This window comes from Littorina saxatilis, linkage group LG15 (assembly GCF_037325665.1).
Source record: "Littorina saxatilis isolate snail1 linkage group LG15, US_GU_Lsax_2.0, whole genome shotgun sequence".
In the NCBI taxonomy this organism is placed as follows: Eukaryota; Metazoa; Mollusca; class Gastropoda; order Littorinimorpha; family Littorinidae; genus Littorina; species Littorina saxatilis.
In genome coordinates, this window is record NC_090259.1 from 3,765,350 (window position 1) to 3,784,971 (window position 19,622).

The 19,622-nt window shown below is 43.4% G+C and overlaps 1 protein-coding gene across 3 annotated transcripts; it reads left to right on the forward strand.

Moving 5' to 3' along the window:
* The first annotated feature begins 8,016 nt into the window (after positions 1–8,016).
* Positions 8,017–19,588, forward strand: LOC138948231 (isocitrate dehydrogenase [NAD] subunit beta, mitochondrial-like). 3 transcript variants are annotated; one of them, XM_070319747.1, is made up of 9 exons: positions 8,017–8,144; positions 11,144–11,206; positions 13,470–13,618; positions 14,250–14,390; positions 15,186–15,452; positions 15,962–16,064; positions 16,387–16,533; positions 17,844–17,999; positions 18,573–19,588. In XM_070319747.1, the coding sequence occupies exons 1-9, from the start codon at positions 8,064–8,066 to the stop codon at positions 18,648–18,650; spliced, it is 1,185 nt and encodes a 394-aa protein (XP_070175848.1). In that variant the 5' UTR covers positions 8,017–8,063; the 3' UTR covers positions 18,651–19,588. The 3 variants fall into 3 exon arrangements, with proteins under 3 accessions (XP_070175848.1, XP_070175849.1, XP_070175847.1); XM_070319746.1 differs by lacking the exon at positions 11,144–11,206 and adding an exon at positions 10,556–10,669 and having other exon boundaries at positions 8,051–8,144; XM_070319748.1 differs by lacking the exon at positions 11,144–11,206 and having other exon boundaries at positions 8,048–8,144.
* The last annotated feature ends 34 nt before the right edge of the window (positions 19,589–19,622 follow it).

Genomic DNA, 19,622 nt, shown 5'->3' on the forward strand with positions numbered 1-19,622 from the left:
ACACACACACACACACACACACATACTGATGTCATCTGACTTACTTGGTATCACAAAAGGTGCTGCCTTGCCGGTTTTTGCTGAAAAATAACTCCGAGACAATTAGATTCAATGAATACAATGATACAAGTAACCGGCAAGTCATAAATCCAAGAAGGTGTGGGGACCGACACAAAATAGGCTGGTTGTGGGGTCCGTCACAGAGAAATTAGGTCGAAAGTGGGGTCCGACACAGAAAGTGGGGACCGACACAATGAATTATGGGAACCGTCACGCCTACGTCACAAAAGTGTGGGGGGGCCGAACACAGCCAATTTCACTGACTACTTTTGTTGTTTTTATTATTACGGCTGTTTGGATGGCCCTACAATCTTGAAACTTGGGCTGTCTGCTACAGACATGTTGAACTTTTTGCTGGACCAACGACAGTTCCAAGCAGGCATTTTTTGGTAGGATATTTCTTGCCGATGCTACGAATTATGCAGTTTTGCAGTAAAGTGGAAGGCATTCTACCTAATAACGGCTAACATATCAAAAACCTTCAATCCAACAGCACCTAGGCATGTAGTGTAAACACTCACAGATCTAACAAGACCATTCTCAGAGAGCAACATTGCCGATTGCGTAATACTACCATAAATGGATGTTTTGGGTGACAGTACCTCGATCTTGTCCGCGAATTTTGGCGTGTGGGAACCGAGTGGGAACCGAACACAAAGGGTCAGGGCACCGAACACAAAGCGTAGGGGAACCGTCACAGTGTCACCGGTGTGGGTTAGGCCGAGGACATTTTGTAGACCATGATAAGCATGTACGGTACGACTCAGCAACAACGGGCCCAAGCTACGGACGATAACCCTACTGTTTTGATGTGAATTATGTCCCCTGAATAAATCGAAAAACAGCAACGCGACCCTGTGGGGTTTCCGGACCACCTGAATGTTAGCCGCTTATTTCATGTACTGCCGTTGTGAAAACAGGGGCGGATCAGTTGCTTTGTAAGGGGGGGGGGGGGGGGCACTTTGAATCGAAAGTGAATGTGATGGGCGCAAAGCGCCCGAATTTGCTAGGGGGGTCCGGGGGCATGCCCCCCCGGAAAAATTTTTGGCCCAAAGAAGCAAAATGGTGCCATCTGGTGCCATTTGAACTTAGAAATAGTCATAGAATCAGCTTTCCAATTTTTATTTTTTTATTTTTTTTTCGGGGGGGGGGGGGGGGGGGCACGTGCCCCCTGTGCTCCCCCCCCCCTCGTCCGCCCCTGGAAAACGACACCATTTCTAACAGTAATGGGTTACCTTTTGAAGAAGCACGCCATATGATCACTCGTGGTAATTGTAGCCATTACAGAATCATGATAGAGCTGACCTTATCACATACAAGAGAAAAGGCGAATCCCAGCAGAGATGAATGCCTTTTGCACCCAAACTGTCAGGGATATTTGTTAGGTCAGAAAGTACACACTTCAGTGGTTCAGAAGAATTAATTCCACTTCATTTTTTCTGCTTTTTATCTGTGGGTAATCTATAGCTGTCCTGTATCTGTGGGTAATCCTAGCTGTCCTGTATCTGTGGGTAATCCTAGCTGTCCTGTATCTGTGGGTAATCTATAGCTGTCCTGTATCTGTGGGTAATCCTAGCTGTCCTGTATCTGTGGGTAATCCTAGCTGTCCTGTATCTGTGGGTAATCCTAGCGGTCCTGTATCTGTGGGTAATCCTAGCTGTCCTGTATCTGTGGGTAATCCTAGCTGTCCTGTATCTGCGTCAATCTGGCAGAGTGGTGGGGACACAGGATTTTTTGAGATATTAATTATAAACAAGAGGCGAAGCCATCAAGGCTCACGTAAGAAATCGACAAACAGTAACACACACACACACACACACACACACACACACACACACACACACACACACACACACACACACACACACACACACACACACACACACACACACACACAGAAAGAGCATAGGTGAAACTGTGCAAGAAAGCGAGACACTAGATCTAGATCTGTCTGTCTGCATGTAGCCTATTTACAGGGACACGACTGCCAACTAGTCTCGGCCCGCTCAAAATAATAATGACCGAGACTTTCAGTACTTCCTTCGCTTGACGTCTAACCCTCTTACGTCATAATGTGACGTCAATGTAATGTGACGTCTTCAAATGTTAGAGTTTCTACCACAGACATACACACGCACGCACGCACGCACGCACAGACAGACAAAGTTACGATCGCCTAGGCTACACTTACGTGAGCCAAATATGCCTGTCTCTCTCTGTCAACCATTCTATCACGAGAAGTATTGTGTATATAACAAAAGCGCAAGGTATGAGGTAAATGATACCTGTACAGAGCTATTGTCACGCACCGCGCAGCGGAACGAGGTAGCGTGATGCCATCTGTCCAATCTGTAGCCAAGTTGCTTCAGTCCAGCTGACTTCCTGTTTAGCAGAGAGAGCGAGAGAACGAACGAACTTTTTTTTCTCAAGGATGAAGATTTTAGGCTAAACTAAGACATAAAGATTGAGACAATGAAAGGACACTCGTCAACGGTAATCATACAGATTGGCTGTAATTGATTTGTTTAGGTCACCGATGATATAGGGTGATTTTGTAAACTTGGAACTTCAGATATTTCAATAGATAAGCGTCTGGAAGGTTTAAATCGGTTTGGACTGGGTAGCCTACTCAGTGCTTTCATACCCAGGAACTCTCATGTCAAATTTCATAAAGATCGGTCCAGTAGTTTAGTCTGAATCGCTCTACACACACACACACACACACACACGCGCGCACACACGCACACACGCACATACACCACGACCCTCGTTTCGATTCCCCCTCGATGTTAAAATATTTAGTCAAAACTTGACTAAATATAAAAAGGAAAACGTGTTGGATAGAAAAGGACAGGAACCGGACAATTTCGCCGAGAACGAAAGATTAAAGTAACATTAACAACTACTAATTGATTATTACGGCTTAACAATTAACCATTATCAATTAACCATTAACAATGAACAATAAACTAATTGATTTCCTTTGGCCGTTTTTTCGTTGCCGTTAACGTTGTTATTGTTGTTTGTTCTCCTTAACTGAGGCCTGACATTTGCACAGCCTGGGTGGCGCGGAGTGTTTGGCAGCCACAAAGTGGGAAATGAGCCGGGTCAAATAAAAGTGTAGTTTTAGTGACCATTTTAACAGCCTACAAACAAGCATGTCCCAAATAGGTACAAGTTACCTCAGAGGACGTTAAACCCCCAAAGTCAGTCAGTCTAATGATCATGATTGACTTCCGTTTTCTGTGTGGAAATGCTTACAACAACAACAACAAAAACAACAACAACAACAACAAAAACAACAACAACAACAACAACAACAACAACAACAAGTTAGACGGACGCAGTTGCCTAGTGGATAAGACACCGACCTCCCAAGCAGAAGGTCGCGGGTTCGAGTCCCGGTCGCGCCTGGTGGGTTAAGGGTGGATATGTTTCCAATCTCCCAGGTCAACTTTTTTGCATACCTGCTAGTGCTTTATCCCGCTCCGTGTTTACACGCAAGTACCCGACCAAGTGCGCACGGAAAAGATCATGTAATCCATGTCAGGGTTCGGTGGGTTATAGAAACACGAAAATACCAAACATACTTCCCCCGAAAGTGGCGTATAGCTGCCTGAAAGGCGGGGTAAAACGGTCAAACACGCAAAAACCGTAGGAGTTTCAGCCCATGAAGAAGAAGGAGAAGGTCATTCACCTGTCTGGCAAGGGATTCGAAAAGTGAGTCACGGTCAAAGTTTATGCAACATATCATTTATTTGTATGGCATGGGCTTGGAAAAGTGGGTCAAGGTCAAAGTTTATGCTACGTATCATTTATGTGGGTGGCCGAGTGGTAACGCACTTGCGCTCGGAAGCGAGAGGTTGCGTGTTCAGGCCTGGGTCAGGCCGCAATTTTCTCCCCCATTTTCCTAACCTAGGTGGTGGGTTCAAGTGCTAGTCTTTCGGATGAGACGAAAAACCGAGGTCCCTTCGTGTACACTACATTGGGGTGTGCACGTTAAAGATCCCACGATTGACAAAAGGGTCTTTCCTGGAAAAATTGTATAGGCATAGATAAAAATGTCCATCAAATACCCGTGGGACTTGGAATAAAGTAAAAAAATTCCATCTCACACGGCATTAAGTCTCAGGAAACATGAATACACGCATGCAGGAAAAAAAAATATGGGTAGCGCCGTATGTATGGCAGCTCGCTTTCCCCGGGGAGAAAGCAGCCCGAATTTCCATGAGGGTAACCTCACTGGACTGTAAATCCTATCCAATCCAATCCAATCCAATGTGTATGGCATGGGCTTCGAAAAGTGGGTCAAGGTCAAAGTTTATGCTACGTATCATTTATGTGTATGGCATGGGCTTCGAAAAGTGGGTCAAGGTCAAAGTTTATGCTACGTATCATTTATTTGTATGGCATGGGCTTCGAAAAGTGAGTCTAGGTCAAAGTTTATGCCAAAGATCATTCACGTGTCTGGCGTGGGCTTCGAAAAGTGAGTCAGCATCAAAGCTGGTAAGTGCTGGTAGCCTAAGTGAAGTGCTGGTAAGTGCTGGTAGCCTAAGTGAAGTGCTGGTAAGTGCTGGTAGCCTAAGTGAAGTGCTGGTAAGTGCTGGTAGCCTAAGTGAAGTGCTGGTAAGTGCTGGTAGCCTAAGTGAAGTGCTGGTAAGTGCTGGTAGCCTAAGTGAAGTGCTGGTAAGTGCTGGTAGCCTAAGTGAAGTGCTGGTAAGTGCTGTTCACACGCCAGACTTTCAACCAACTTTCCACCAACTTTCCAGCAATCTTTTATCAGAACCAAGTCAGTTGAACATTGCTGACCATGCAACCAGCGCTAATTCTCAGACTGACTCTCCGCTGAATTTTTGAGGCTATCACCAAGATGATTCGCTTTATCCCCGAGTACGCTAGTACTTGGGCTCATCCCTGGACTTTAATCGTGTGTGTGTGTGTGTGTGTGTGTGTGTGTGTGTGTGTGTGTGTGTGTGTGTGTGTGTGTGTGTGTGTGTGTGTGTGTGTGTGTGTGTATGTGTGTGTCTGTCTCGACTTAGAGCTATGGTAAAAATGTGATATGTTGTAGCCCGCTCATTTCTACAGCTATGGTGAAAATGTGATATGTTGTAGCCCACTCATTTCTACAGCTATGGTGAAAATGTGATATGTTGTAGCCCACTCATTTCTACAGCTATGGTGAAAATGTGATATGTTGTAGCCACTCATTTCTAGAGCTATGGTGAAAATGTGACATGTTGTAGCCACTCATTTCTAGAGCTATGGTGAAAATGTGATATGTTGTAGCCACTCATTTCTAGAGCTATGGTGAAAATGTGATATGTTGTAGCCACTCATTTCTAGAGCTATGGTGAAAATGTGATATGTTGTAACCCACTCATTTCTAGAGCTATGGTGAAAATGTGATATGTTGTAGCCTGGCACTCATTTCAAGAGCTATGGTGAAAATGTGATATGTTGTAGCCCACTCATTTCTAGAGCTATGGTGAAAATGTGATATGTTGTAGCCCACTCATTTCTACAGCTATGGTGAAAATGTGATATGTTGTAGCCCACTCATTTCTAGAGCTATGGTGAAAATGTGATATGTTGTAGCCCACTCATTTCTAGAGCTATGGTGAAAATGTGATATGTTGTAGCCTGGCACTCATTTCTAGAGCTATGGTGAAAATGTGATATGTTGTAGCCTGGCACTCATTTCAAGAGCTATGGTGAAAATGTGATATGTTGTAGCCTGGCACTCATTTCTAGAGGTGTGGTGAAAATGTGATATGTTGTAGCCTGGCACTCATTTCTAGAGCTATGGTGAAAATGTGATATGTTGTAGCCTGGCACTCATTTCAAGAGCTATGGTGAAAATGTGATATGTTGTAGCCTACTCATTTCTAGAGCTATGGTGAAAATGTAATATGTTGTAGCCCACTCATTTCTAGAGCTATGGGGAAAATGTGATATGTTGTAGCCCACTCATTTCTAGAGCTATGGTGAAAATGTGATATGTTGTAGCCCACTCATTTCTAGAGCTATGGTGAAAATGTGATATGTTGTAGCCTGGCACTCATTTCTAGAGCTATGGTGAGAATGTGATATGTTGTAGCCTGGCACTCATTTCTAGAGCTATGGTGAAAATGTGATATGTTGTAGCCCACTCATTTCTAGAGCTATGGTGAAAATGTGATATGTTGTAGCCACTCATTTCTAGAGCTATGGTGAAAATGTGACATGTTGTAGCCACTCATTTCTAGAGCTATGGTGAAAATGTGATATGTTGTAGCCACTCATTTCTAGAGCTATGGTGAAAATGTGATATGTTGTAGCCACTCATTTCTAGAGCTATGGTGAAAATGTGACATGTTGTAGCCACTCATTTCTAGAGCTATGGTGAAAATGTGACATGTTGTAGCCACTCATTTCTAGAGCTATGGTGAAAATGTGATAAGTTGTAGCCACTCATTTCTAGAGCTATGGTGAAAATGTGATATGTTGTAGCCCACTCATTTCTAGAGCTATGGTGAAAATGTGATATGTTGTAACCCACTCATTTCTAGAGCTATGGTGAAAATGTGATATGTTGTAGCCCACTCATTTCTAGAGCTATGGTGAAAATGTGATATGTTGTCGCCACTTTATTTCTAGAGCTATGGTGAAAATGTGATATGTTGTAGCCCACTCATTTCTAGAGCTATGGTGAAAATGTGATATGTTGTAGCGACTCATTTCTAGAGCTATGGTGAAAATGTGACATGTTGTAGCCACTCATTTCTAGAGCTATGGTGAAAATGTGATATGTTGTAGCCCACTCATTTCTACAGCTATGGTGAAAATGTGATATGTTGTAGCGACTCATTTCTAGAGCTATGGTGAAAATGTGCAAACTAGTTATGTGTCCTTACTATCTCGTGCACGCTCGTTATATATATATATGTGTCTTTACTATCTCTTGCACACTTGTTGTGTCCTTACTATTTCGTCACAGTGCACACTAGTTATGTGCCCTTGTTACTATGGCTGATCATAGTCTTTCGGATGAGACGATAAACCGAGGTCCCTTCGTGTACACTACATTGGGGTATGCACGTTAAAGATCCCACGATTGACAAAAGGGTCTTTCCTGGCAAAACTGTATAGGCGTAGATAAAAATGTCCACCAAAATACCCGTGTGACCTGGAACATGATAATAGGCCGTGAAAGGTGGATGCAGCGCCTAAAGGCAGTCGATCTACTGGCCGATGTGAATGCGTGATATATTGTGTAAAAAATTCCATCTCACACGGTATTAATAGGTAACATGCGCCTTGAGTCGCCTTGTGTGGTGAGATACGTGCGCGATATAAATCCTCGTAAATAAATAAATAGATAAATAAATAAAATAAATAAAATCATAGACCATTTAGGCTATTTGGTCTATGTGCTGATGGGGTGTATGTCGACCCGAAAAGAGTGGGATTCCCTGTAGGTCGAGTTCCTGTAGGGTGAAGTTTTTCGATAAAACTTGCAAACCATACTCAAATTTCTAAGAAATATCAAAAAAGATTTTAAAAAAACCCATCATATTCTACCGATGTCGCTAAGCATCACGTGACTTTCGATATCAGTGAAACTCCACAGGAACTACACCCTGTGGTATTCCCTGTATACAGGAAATCCCCTACAGGAACTCCACCTACAGGGAATCCCACTCTTTTGGTCGACATAGACCCCATCAGCCTATTACGCTGTCTTGTCTATGCCCCCCCACCCCTCTTGTTTATTCCACCACATTTCGGCGATTAGATGCAAAGTCTGTCTTTGGTAGGGAGCCTTATCTGAAACTAAAATCATAATGTAAGGATCTACGGAATATACTTCGACAGCACTTATGCCTTTCATTGTTTAATAATGTAAAGAAATAAAACCAAAACCGATTATTTCGTTTAAGCAAATAGTTCTTGTATTCAAAAAAGTGTCTTGCGCGAATCTTCACGAACCGCTCCCTTGAACCTATGACGTCATAACCGGCAAGATGGCATCAACCTTGAGGTCGTCCCGTCTACTGCTGCAGAAAGTGGGTCTTCTTTCGTCAACAACAAAACCACTGAGCACTGTGAGTTTTCTGCTTGCTGAGATGAATCAATGCTCTTTAACTTCGAGCGTATTTTCAGGGTTGTAGAGGAATGTGTTGTCCAAAAAGTGTTGTGTGTATAACTGGATGTGTCAATGTCATTCCGCTCCTTCGTTGGTCGTCTGCTAGCAGGCATGGTCTATGTCGGGATGGTATTCAAGTTCTAAAGAAGCCACAGGAAGTTACTCCAGTCGATAAACTACTAGATCAAAATCAGTTTGATGCAACAGCAGCCAAATGTGTGTTAACAAGCGATAGCTGACAGAAAATTCGATGTAAGGTAGGTGCCGATCGACCGATTGAGATTATTGTTTCATTCACAGAGCTCTAAATCGTAAAGTTGAATAAACGATCGGTTATCGGTAAACACTGGAGGTAGGTGTCTGGTCCTAAATCCAACCGAGGTGTATCTAAAACCGACCTGATTCTACTCCACCAAAATGATGCAGAACGTAATGTTTCTTTCCAGATTGTTTAGGCTAGTACTTGTAAACCGTAATGATCGTTCAAGATGAAGTTTAAACGTTCGTTGAGCAAAAACGGGCACTCTATTAGGCCCACACGCAAGCACACACATGCACTCATCCACGCACATGCAATGTTGTCAACTAATTCTGCAAGACAACTGTGCACCTGTTTGGAAGTGGGGGGGTGGGGGGGTGTGACAGCTTTTATTTTATCAACACAAGATTCACTTTAATTCTAAATGATCAAGAACTACATTATCTGACATCTTCACATGTTCATATATATATTCTTTTAAGAGTCAGAAACATTAACAATACATGATGTTATGTACTGATACTGTGTATCTAAAATCCAATGGATTAGAATTTCTCAACTGTGATTAAAACGTGCAGCAGATTTAGTCCAATCTCCCAAAATGTAATTTTGAAGACATTTGTTAACAACCATATGAAGTAAACAAAACTCTGTTCATCAAATTATTTCAGCTGTTGCCAGAAACTTCAAGTCATTAGCCCACTCTAAAACTTTCACTTTTCTCTTTCATAGGCTGTGACAAACAAGCAGACAACAGGCAACTTTTTGCGCTGCAGTGCAGATGACACAAATAACTGTTGCGACGATATGATTTTTCCATGAAGTAGCGTCATTATCCGACTCGTGAATGACGCTTGAATGAATGGCATTCTTTTGGTTGTAATAACGTAAGAACCTTTTCATTGATGTAAATGGGGAAATGGGTCGGATTGATAATCCCTTACCCTATCTGCAAGTCTATTTACACATTCGTGCTCAAGTTTAAAGCTGTAAGAAAACAATATTTTCTATGCAGTGCATTTCCCAACATAATGTATACATGTATATATTGCTACTCACTGTATTTAAAAGACAAGTATGCTTAGTGGTCCTTATGAGGCTGGGGAAAAGCAGTAGCTGGCCAACCAACCCACCCCTGTCTTCATTTTCATAGGTACAATATCCACTTTATCTTTCACTCAAGGGACCTTAGGCGCACCAACCAGTGAGGATAATTGCCTGTAGTGTATATAGATTCCCTCAATATGAAGAAGAAGACGAGGATCTTCATCATTCATGTCTCCTGTTTCTTTGATGTGAGAATTGGCAAGTGGGGTGAGGAATTAGGATTTTTAGGGCACAATTACGCTTCTCTCTTCGAGGATGGCTAAGATTTGGTGAGAAAAGGCAAGCATGCCTTGAGGTGTCTTGTTTGTTAGTCTTGGTTTGAATGGGTTTGGGTGTTTCACTGTTTGTTGCTATATTAGGCACACACACAAAAAAAAATGTCTGTTTACGGTAACCCGACCGACCCTAGTTTTTAGGCCCGACCCTAATCTTTTTTTTGGATCGTCTGAAAAAAACCAAAAAAAACCAAAACAACCCACGCATCCAAAATAGAGCTGTTTGCGCTCAAACAGCAGACGACAGAAGGGAGGTAAGCTCAAAGTACTGTTAGGAGTAAAGGGTCGTCACTCGTGTTACTTCCTTTCAAAATGGATGCACGCAGTGGTGTTCGCCACCCGCTAGCTGTAAAGCTTGATAAATGTTGTCATGAAAAGGATGGGGTGAAAATTATCAGTACCTATCCAGCGAGTTTTAGTATCATTAACGTTTTTCAACAGGCAAAAACAGGGATTGATGAGAAGAAATGAACTGTGAAACATCATAGAGAGGGGAGGGAAAAAAAGGAGAAAAATGTTTAAAAAAAAACACAAAAAAAACCGACCTACCGACCCTAATTTTTCACCCTATGTTACCGTAAACAGACCTATTATTTTTTTTGGCCTTAGTCTTGGTTTGAATAGGTTGGTGTTTGTTAGTCTCGGTTTGAATCTTTGATTAGGTTTGGGTGTTTGTTAGTCTTGGTTTGAATCTTTGATTAGGTTTGGGTGTTTGTTTACTTCAAGCAGAAGCGGGGCGCGGGCGAGCCTCTGGGAAAGGTTGCGAAAGAAGTAGCTGAAGACGTCACAAAGCAACTGAAAAACAGATTTGCCAAAAAAGCTTATTTTCCATATCCGGGTGATGTGAGTGTTGTTGAATGACAACATTCTGTTTAAGATTATGTTTTGAAGTGTTAGTTTATTCACTTTTTAGCATGCGTTTGTGTTGTGGAAATCTCAGCATGCTCAGCCTTTATAGTCATGTAAATTGCCAGTTTCTGGAAAAGGAAGGGGGGGGGGGGGGGGGTGACTGAGTTTTTGTTGTACAATGGATGTATTGGAACCCCCCAATGTAAGACTCCCTCCTTTTTATGACCTGGTTTTCAAAGACTTTCTGTTTATAGCCTCTGTCAAATGACCCCCTTTTTATGAATCCCTCTTTTTTAAGACCTGATTTTCTTCGATTTTTGGAGGTCTTAAAATGGGGGTTCTGCTGCATGCGTTGTAGAAAGTGTTGTTGATGTTGTTGCATGCATTGTAGAAAGTGTTGTTGATGTTGTTGCATGCGTTGCAGAAAGTGTTGTTGATGTTGTTGCATGAGTTTGCGTTGTGTTGCAGCCTAAGTTGTTTGTTGTTGCACAGCACAATGTGCACACTGGGGCCGCGTCACACAGTCCAGTGGTAAGCTTCTTCACTTGTCATTGGAATTACACTTGTTGTAGCCGTGCCTGTCAGTCGTGGTGTAAATCAACCATTGTGTTAGTACGCATGTATCTGGCTTATTTGGCCCATTCTTGCTGACGTTTCAGGTGTTTTTACATTTAGTCAAGTTTTGACTAAATGTTTTAACATAGACTGGGAATTGAGACGTCGAGGGTGTGGTGTGTGTGTATATGTATGTATAGAGCGATTCCTAGAAAACTACGTAAAACTTTACATGTGAGTTCAGGCATGAGCATGCAAGTTCCAGAATTTTCACTCGCCTTGTGGGCTAGTGAAATTCAAAATTGACTAGCCCACAAACAAATTCACTCGCCCACAAAAATGAGTTTCCAAAAAACTAAACGATTCCATCCATTCAAACGTGGTGAAAGGCAAACAGGTCTTTGCAAGCGCCTGTACAGATCGCATCAATTGAGCGACATGAGCACGCTGGTCTTGCGTTAGCTGGTGCATAGCGTGTCCCCCCTCGATCGGTGTCTTCGACCTTTTTGTTTGAGTTTACCCATTTTTTTGTGTTTTGTTGGTGAGACTTTGATGTTTCGTGTGCACGTATGTTTTCTAGCTTAAATTTGTCCGTACCAACAACGAATGGCCCCTTTCTCTCCTTCTCAGAAGCGGCGTGCTTTTTGCAAGCAGTACACAACATGACGTTTTTTTCTCTCTGCTCACCAGTCAGATTTTGTATAGTCTGCTTGGAAGGAACGCTTCCTCTGTCCGGAGTCATACTTTTTTGTTCCCTCTGGTTTGGCTTTTTATTGGGAGGGGGGGGGGGGGGGGGGCTGGCAGTTGTCCAAGTATTTCTACATGTTTACAGCTTCAGATCTGCCTAGGCTTCTGAGACACACGTGCTGCGTCTGACATTTCTGATTGGTTAAAATCGCGACAACGAATAGTCCTGATAACCCTGAAATCATACGGTCATTCTGATTGGTTCATGGTCACTAAAGAGAATTTCCCGATCAGCTGGAACTGCCAACTGGAGCTCCGATCACATCTAATTTTAGCAATCGTAGACGACAACGTGCTTCACAACAGACAATCGTCGCTTGGAAAATGATAATACCACAGACCCAAAATGTACTCTCGCCAAGCGGGCGATCATTATAAGACTTTCTACTCACCCACACTCATTTTAGGTCGCCTGTGGCGAGTGGGCGACCGATCTTGCTCATGCCTGGAGTTCTTGCGTATAATACCCCCAGATGTTTTTTCTATTTTTTTGGATAAAATGTTATCTTTGATGACGTCATATTTGGCTTTTAGTGAAAGTAGAGGCGGCACTTTCACGCCCTCAGATTTTTATCAAATTGATTGAAATTTTGGTCAAGCAATCTTCGATAAAGCCCGGCCTTTTAACTGTGGTATTGCATTTCAGCGTGGAAGCTCAATAATTAATTAAGGAGTTTAGTCATTAAAAATCTGAAACTTGAATGAAAATATGTTAGCAATTGATCCAAAAAGGATTTCATTTTATTCTGTATCATTTTCTGATTCCAAAAATATATATATAGAAGTTGTTTTGGTTTGCTAAAGTTTTTATGTACAGCTACATATATTGAGTAAAACCTGATGCCTGTCTTTCCCATCTTGTGAATAGTTATACATGGTTATTCCCATATGAAATACTAACACCTTCTGTAATTACACCCCCGGTATAGGGGTGTGTATAGGTTTCGCTCGATGTGTTTGTTTGTTTGTTTGTTTGTGTTCGCATATAGATCTCAAGAATGAACGGACCGATCGTCACCAAACTTGTTGAACAGGTTCTATACATTCCTGAGACGGTCCTTACAAAAATTGGGACCAGTCAAACACACGGTTAGGGAGTTATTGGTGGATTAAGATTCTACAAGGAGTTATAGAGGGACATCTTAATGGTCAAAGGGAAATAACCATTCTCACTCAGTCACTGCCACCAACTGAGAAGGTTATTTCCCTTTGACGGGGGTGTTTTTCCTACCTCGGAGGAATTTCTTGTTTGTATGTGGCTTCGGATCGGATTTTCTTTTTTAACCATGTAACAGCATGTGTTCCTTTTACACAAGAATTCATTTGCTTTCCCTTTGCGCTTATTTTCACAGTTTAGTGCTTTGAATTAAATGTTCCGTAGATCAGGCTGCCCTGACTGTTTTGAGTGCTAATCGTGCTTGTTTGCAAGTAATTGCTTCATTCAATCAAGACTATTGTGAGTGAAAGGTGCATGCACTGCTGTCCTTTTCAGCAAATAGCAGAGCCCGTGTCTCACCCTGAAGGTCGCAACAAGGTGACCTTGGTTCCGGGCGATGGAGTGGGTCCGGAGATCATGCTGAGTGTGCGAGACGTGTTCAGCGCTGCGGGGGTGCCTGTGGACTTTGAAGAGGTCTTCATCAGGTAGGCTGAGCGGTGTGGAGATGATAGTGGTATTGGGCTGTGTGCTGTTTGAGATCATACAGAGCAGTAGGGGGATGATAGTGGTACCAGGCTGAGCGGTGTGGAGATGGTGGTGGTATTGGGCTGTGTGCTGTTTTAGATCATACAGAGCAGTAGGGAGATGATAGTGGTACTAGGCTGAGCGGTGTGGAGATGATAGTGGTACTAGGCTGAGCGGTGTGGAGATGATGGTGGTATTGGGCTGTGTGCTGTTTGAGATCATACAGAGCAGTAGGGAGATGATAGTGGTGCTGGGCTGAAGATTTCAACATGGTTCATTTGCCACAATCCTTGTGGGGAAAACAGTGAGCCTCAATCACCATCTCAGATCTGGAGTGGGAATGTTTGTGTGTGAATCAAGTTCAAAGATTGCCCTGGTGTTTGTTACCATATAACATTTGTTTAAAGTTGAACTCTGTGACAGATGGAGCACCCAGGTTATTGATTGTCGCTATGTTTCTAAGTGGATCTTTTGACGTACAAGAAGGAAAGGATCATTGGTCATAAACGGCTCCAATACATTAGGTTTTAAAAAATCAGGTAGAGCTAGTATCCAAATGGAAAGATGAAAGTGTTTGGTGTGTGTGTGCAGTGAGGTGCAGCCCGCACAGAGCGTGAGCGTGGACACGGTGGTGGACTCGTTCAAGCGAAACGGTGTGGGTCTGAAGGGCATCATCACCACCCCCTCCAGCTTCAAGGGCGGGGTGCTGCAGACGCTCAACATGAAGATCAGGTCCGTGACACCGCACCTGGGATACTGTGCTACCCCTGTGTCAGCACTCGATCCCCTCTCACATTTTCCCTCAACAACTTCTTTCAACTGATCCCCATTTTAAAATTCCATCCTTGTTGAGACCTGATTTCTCAAATTTGTTGAGGCCTTAAAATGGGGGCTGAAGCGTACAAATATTCATGTTGTGGGGGGGGGGGGGGGTGTTACATGTGCAATTTAGTGACAAAATAAGCATGAGACTCAAAGACAGAGAGAGAAAAAAAAGACGGTCACACATGTTTGTCTACTCCAAAGAAGTTCAAATGTAAGTTGGAGTTGTAGTCCACAAACACAAAAGTGGAAGAGAAGATTACGGGATTTTTGTGTGCGACAGAATGCTGATGCACGGGTATATCCCCTTGGGAGGCAAAGCAGTTATATCAGGGGTGGGCTTTTGCTTGGTTAACGGCCAGTGTAATATCTGGTTTTCTGATGCAGAAGTTGGGATGAGTGAAACAAGGTTTCACAGCAAACATATATACAGCCAGGCATGGTAATGGTCTTTTTCACTAATTTCAGAGGTTTGAGCATGACTTTTTTTCTGAGGAAAGTAATACATTTCTGCAACCAGTTTGATGGTCTTTTTTTGTTGTCAAGAATGCTGAATAGTGCTGATTGAATTCAATGATATTCAATATACAAAGAAAATGTGTAATGATACATGTTAAGGGCAAACTTTGTTTTGTCCGCCATGTATTTGTCGGTAAGTTTTTTTTTTTTACGGTGTCATGATTTCTGTCCTGTATCCTGTTCCAGACGAGAACTTGATCTGTTTGCCAACGTGGTGTGGATCCAGAGCTTGCCCGGCTTTCATGCGCGCCACAACAACCTGGACTTTGTCATCATCCGCGAGCAGACGGAGGGAGAGTACAGCGCCCTTGAGCACGAGAGCGTGACAGGGGTCATCGAGTGCCTGAAGATCGTGACCCGAGCCAACTCCATGCGCATCGCCAAGTTTGCCTTTGACTATGCCATGCGACACGACCGCAAGAAGGTCACCGCCGTGCACAAAGCAAACATCATGTGAGTGGCTTTTCTTTCATTTCACATGTAGACAATATTGGGAGGTAACTCTGTCACGATTTCCAAGCGTTATGGAAGAGTTATGGCACAGATAAAGTGAGTCAAACAATAAAGGGCAGCTGTGTAAATAGGTTGCTCACCTTTCAAAAAAAGAGCCTGACACAAAGTAGCAAGTGAACCTGACGTGGGTTACATTGGGTTCACCTTGTCCCCAATACCATGGATGTGAAAGAAAATTTGCCAGCATATCAACAGAAAGCATAATTTTTACACTATCTTGAACTGCTGTGTGTGTGTGTGTGTTGTGACAGGAAAATGAGACCGCTTGTTCTTGCAGTGCTGTGTGTGTGTGTGTTATGACAGCTGTGTGTGTGTTATGATAGCTGTGTGTGTTGTGACAGGAAACTGGGTGACGGCTTGTTCCTGCAGTGCTGTATGTGTGTTATGACAGCTGTGTGCATGTTATGACAGCTGTGTGTGTGTTATGATAGCTGTGTGTGTTGTGACAGGAAACTGGGTGACGGCTTGTTCCTGCAGTGCTGTGAGGAGGTGTCCAAGATGTTCCCAGACATCCAGTACGAGAGCATGATCATCGACAACTGCTGCATGCAGGTAGGTACACTCAACCCTCATCCGTCATGATGATGATGATGGCAATGATGATAACACACCCACCCTCATCGATGATGATGATGGCAATGATCATAACCTTTCATCCACCTAACCCCGTGGAAGTACTGTAACATACTGAAACTAATATTTGGACAAAAACATATACACCTAATCAAATTCATCCAGTAGGACAGTGAATCTCGCACAGGGCTGAATGGGGTTATTGTCGATGATGATGAGCACGATGACAAGGATGACAATACTGATGATGATTGTGACCGTGGCCACAAGAATAATGCTGATGATGTTGTGGCTGTTCCAGCTGGTGTCCAACCCCCACCAGTTTGACGTGATGGTGATGCCCAATCTCTATGGCAACATCATCGACAACCTGGCTGCAGGGCTGGTGGGCGGTGCTGGTGTGGTGCCCGGCGAGAGCTACAGTCAGGACGTGGCCATCTTCGAACAGGTCAGTAGTGAATGTGAGGGCACAGATAGTTTGTGTTTGTTTGGGGCGTTAGGGTGGTTGTGTATGCCAGAAAGAGAGTGTGTGAGAAAAAGAAAGTGTTTGTGTGTCTGAGCTAGAGTCAGGATGTGGCCAGTCTTGAGCCTTTCTTTGTTGTCTGAGCTAGAGTCAGGATGTGGCCAGTCTTGAGCCTTTCTTTATTGTCTGAGCTAGAGTCAGGATGTGGCCAGTCTTGAGCCTGTCTTTATTGTCTGAGCTAGAGTCAGGATGTGGCCAGTCTTGAGCCTGTCTTTATTGTCTGAGCTAGAGTCAGGATGTGGCCAGTCTTGAGCCTGTCTTTATTGTCTGAGCTAGAGTCAGGATGTGGCCAGTCTTGAGCCTTTCTTTATTGTCTGAGCTAGAGTCAGGATGTGGCCAGACTTGAGCCTGTCTTTATTGTCTGAGCTAGAGTCAGGATGTGGCCAGTCTTGAGCCTTTCTTTATTGTCTGAGCTAGAGTCAGGATGTGGCCAGACTTGAGCCTGTCTTTATTGTCTGAGCTAGAGTCAGGATGTGGCCAGTCTTGAGCCTTTCTTTATTGTCTGAGCTAGAGTCAGGATGTGGCCAGTCTTGAGCCTGTCTTTATTGTCTGAGCTAGAGTCAGGATGTGGCCAGTCTTGAGCCTGTCTTTATTGTCTGAGCTAGAGTCAGGATGTGGCCAGTCTTGAGCCTGTCTTTATTGTCTGAGCTAGAGTCAGGATGTGGCCAGACTTGAGCCTGTCTTTATTGTCTGAGCTAGAGTCAGGATGTGGCCAGTCTTGAGCCTTTCTTTATTGTCTGAGCTAGAGTCAGGATGTGGCCAGACTTGAGCCTGTCTTTATTGTCTGAGCTAGAGTCAGGATGTGGCCAGTCTTGAGCCTTTCTTTATTGTCTGAGCTAGAGTCAGGATGTGGCCAGTCTTGAGCCTGTCTTTATTGTCTGAGCTAGAGTCAGGATGTGGCCAGTCTTGAGCCTGTCTTTATTGTCTGAGCTAGAGTCAGGATGTGGCCAGTCTTGAGCCTGTCTTTATTGTCTGAGCTAGAGTCAGGATGTGGCCAGTCTTGAGCCTTTCTTTATTGTCTGTATGTCAACCCCTGGAGGGGGCGGGGGGGGGGGGGGGGGGGGGGGGAGGGGTATTGTGGATACTTGTGTTGGACAGAAAGCTTGTAACGGTCAAATATTGTTGGGAACTCAGAGGAATAAGAAGAAGGTTGAGCAGTTTCAAGAGTGAGCGGTCACTGAGCTGAGATCATTGCCATATGAAGTGATTTCCACCTGTGTGCTGTGTGTGTGCAGGGTGCTCGGCATTCCTTCGCTGAAGCGGTGGGCAAGAACATCGCCAACCCCACGGCCACCCTGCTCAGTGCATGCAACATGCTCAAACATATCCACCTCGAGTTCCACTCCATGCTCATCTGGGACGCTGTGCATAGGGTTATCAAGGCTGGGAAGGTGTGTGTGTGTGTGTGTGTGTGTGTGTGTGTGTGTGTACCACTCAATGGTAATCCGGGACGCCGTTCCCCAGGTTATCAAGGCTGGAAAGGTACTGTTGTGTGTGTGTCTTTGACATGTTAAAACATCAACTGCACATTCTCATTTACGACCTAAGCAGTAAAAACTGTATCATGAAGTTGGTTTCTGTGTGTATGTGCACCGACTGAGACAAGAATTTCAGGGTATGTTCTTTGCCACTCCGGTCGTGTGTGTGTGTATGTGTGTGTGTATGTAAAGGTGCGTGCATATAAGCTGCGTACAGACTTAGAAAACGGGTACAGCTATAGTTAGGTCATAAAGTTAGTGCTCTGTGTGTATGTTAGAGAGAGAGGGAGAGAGAGGGACGGACGGAGAGGGAGATAGCGTGGTTAGTGCTCTGTGTATGTTAGAGAGAGAGAGAGGGGGGGACGGACGGAGAGGGAGATAGTGTGCAAGAAAAACAAGGTTAGTCTTGTACACCAGTACCACAAGATTTAAAAGATCATTTGCAGTAGTTTTGCACACCTGAACATGATTTAATTTGTTGTTCAGGTGAGAACGAAAGACATGGGAGGACACGACACAACGAGCGACTTTACACACGCTGTCATCAACAACTTGAAACACTAGCACCTCGCGTCATCACACGATGCCATTGGTCCATCATCGGTTGTGCCGGTTATCATCAATTATCACCACCGTCTGTTCACACTAACAACGTCTGACTGCGTGTGTCTCTCCCACTTAACTACCTGAGTCTGTATTCTACTGCTGATTTGTGCGTTATGAAACGTGGAATCATTTCAGTGGCTGGTATGGGATTTTTTTGACATTTCTAGAATAATTTGATACTGAAAATAAGAACAGCAAGAAAGGGAAAAAACATGAACAAAAGAAACAGAAAGGAGAAAATAGTCCATCAAAAAATCAAAATGAAGGGATTTGTTATGAATCGTGTGTGTGTGTGTGAATGTTATACAATATTATATATATAGCAGATGTTCTGCATGGGTGTGAACAAATGTTAGGTCGTAAGTGTATGTGTATGCTGGGGAAAAAAGAAGAGAGAAAATGATTCCCAAGCTTGGTTGCTTGTACGTCAAATTTTCACCAGTTAGTCAGTATTTAAATAGCAAAAATTTATATCCAGTAGGAAATTCCGAGGGTAGGGGCATAACTCTAAATATGCTTCTTTTACATTTAAAAGATAGGTCAGAAAACAGGATGTGTCGTTATGGATAGGGGTTGCGTGGGGAGGTTTTGCTGTAGATGTTCACATTGTTGAGATATTTGTTGTATTCAACACTTGCATGGTCACCCTTTGTAGTATTTATAGCTTTGAGGGCTGCAGTTTTGTGGTCCAAGGGCAATATTTTAGAATCATTTTTACGTGTATTTAGAATTTTGTTAAGACAATATTGTCATTGTGGACAAGCTATTGAGTGTCAGTTGTCCATTTAGTATATCGTTTCCGCTGTAGAACAGTGTTGTCCTGTCTTTGTGAAGCCATCTGTGATGAATCTCCATGCTCTTAATTGTTCACGGAACAGTAAACTTGTGAAAAATTACTTCAGACGTGTGTTGTTGGTTATTTTAAAAATC

Bases quoted from the DNA above. Each gene is read 5' to 3' on its own strand.
- LOC138948231 (XM_070319746.1), top strand. From the start codon at position 8,064: ATGGCATCAACCTTGAGGTCGTCCCGTCTACTGCTGCAGAAAGTGGGT. The intron at 15,453-15,961 runs GTGAGTGGCTTT...GTGTTGTGACAG, and splicing joins GTGCACAAAGCAAACATCAT to GAAACTGGGTGACGGCTTGT. The intron at 18,000-18,572 runs GTGTGTGTGTGT...TTTGTTGTTCAG, and splicing joins GGGTTATCAAGGCTGGGAAG to GTGAGAACGAAAGACATGGG.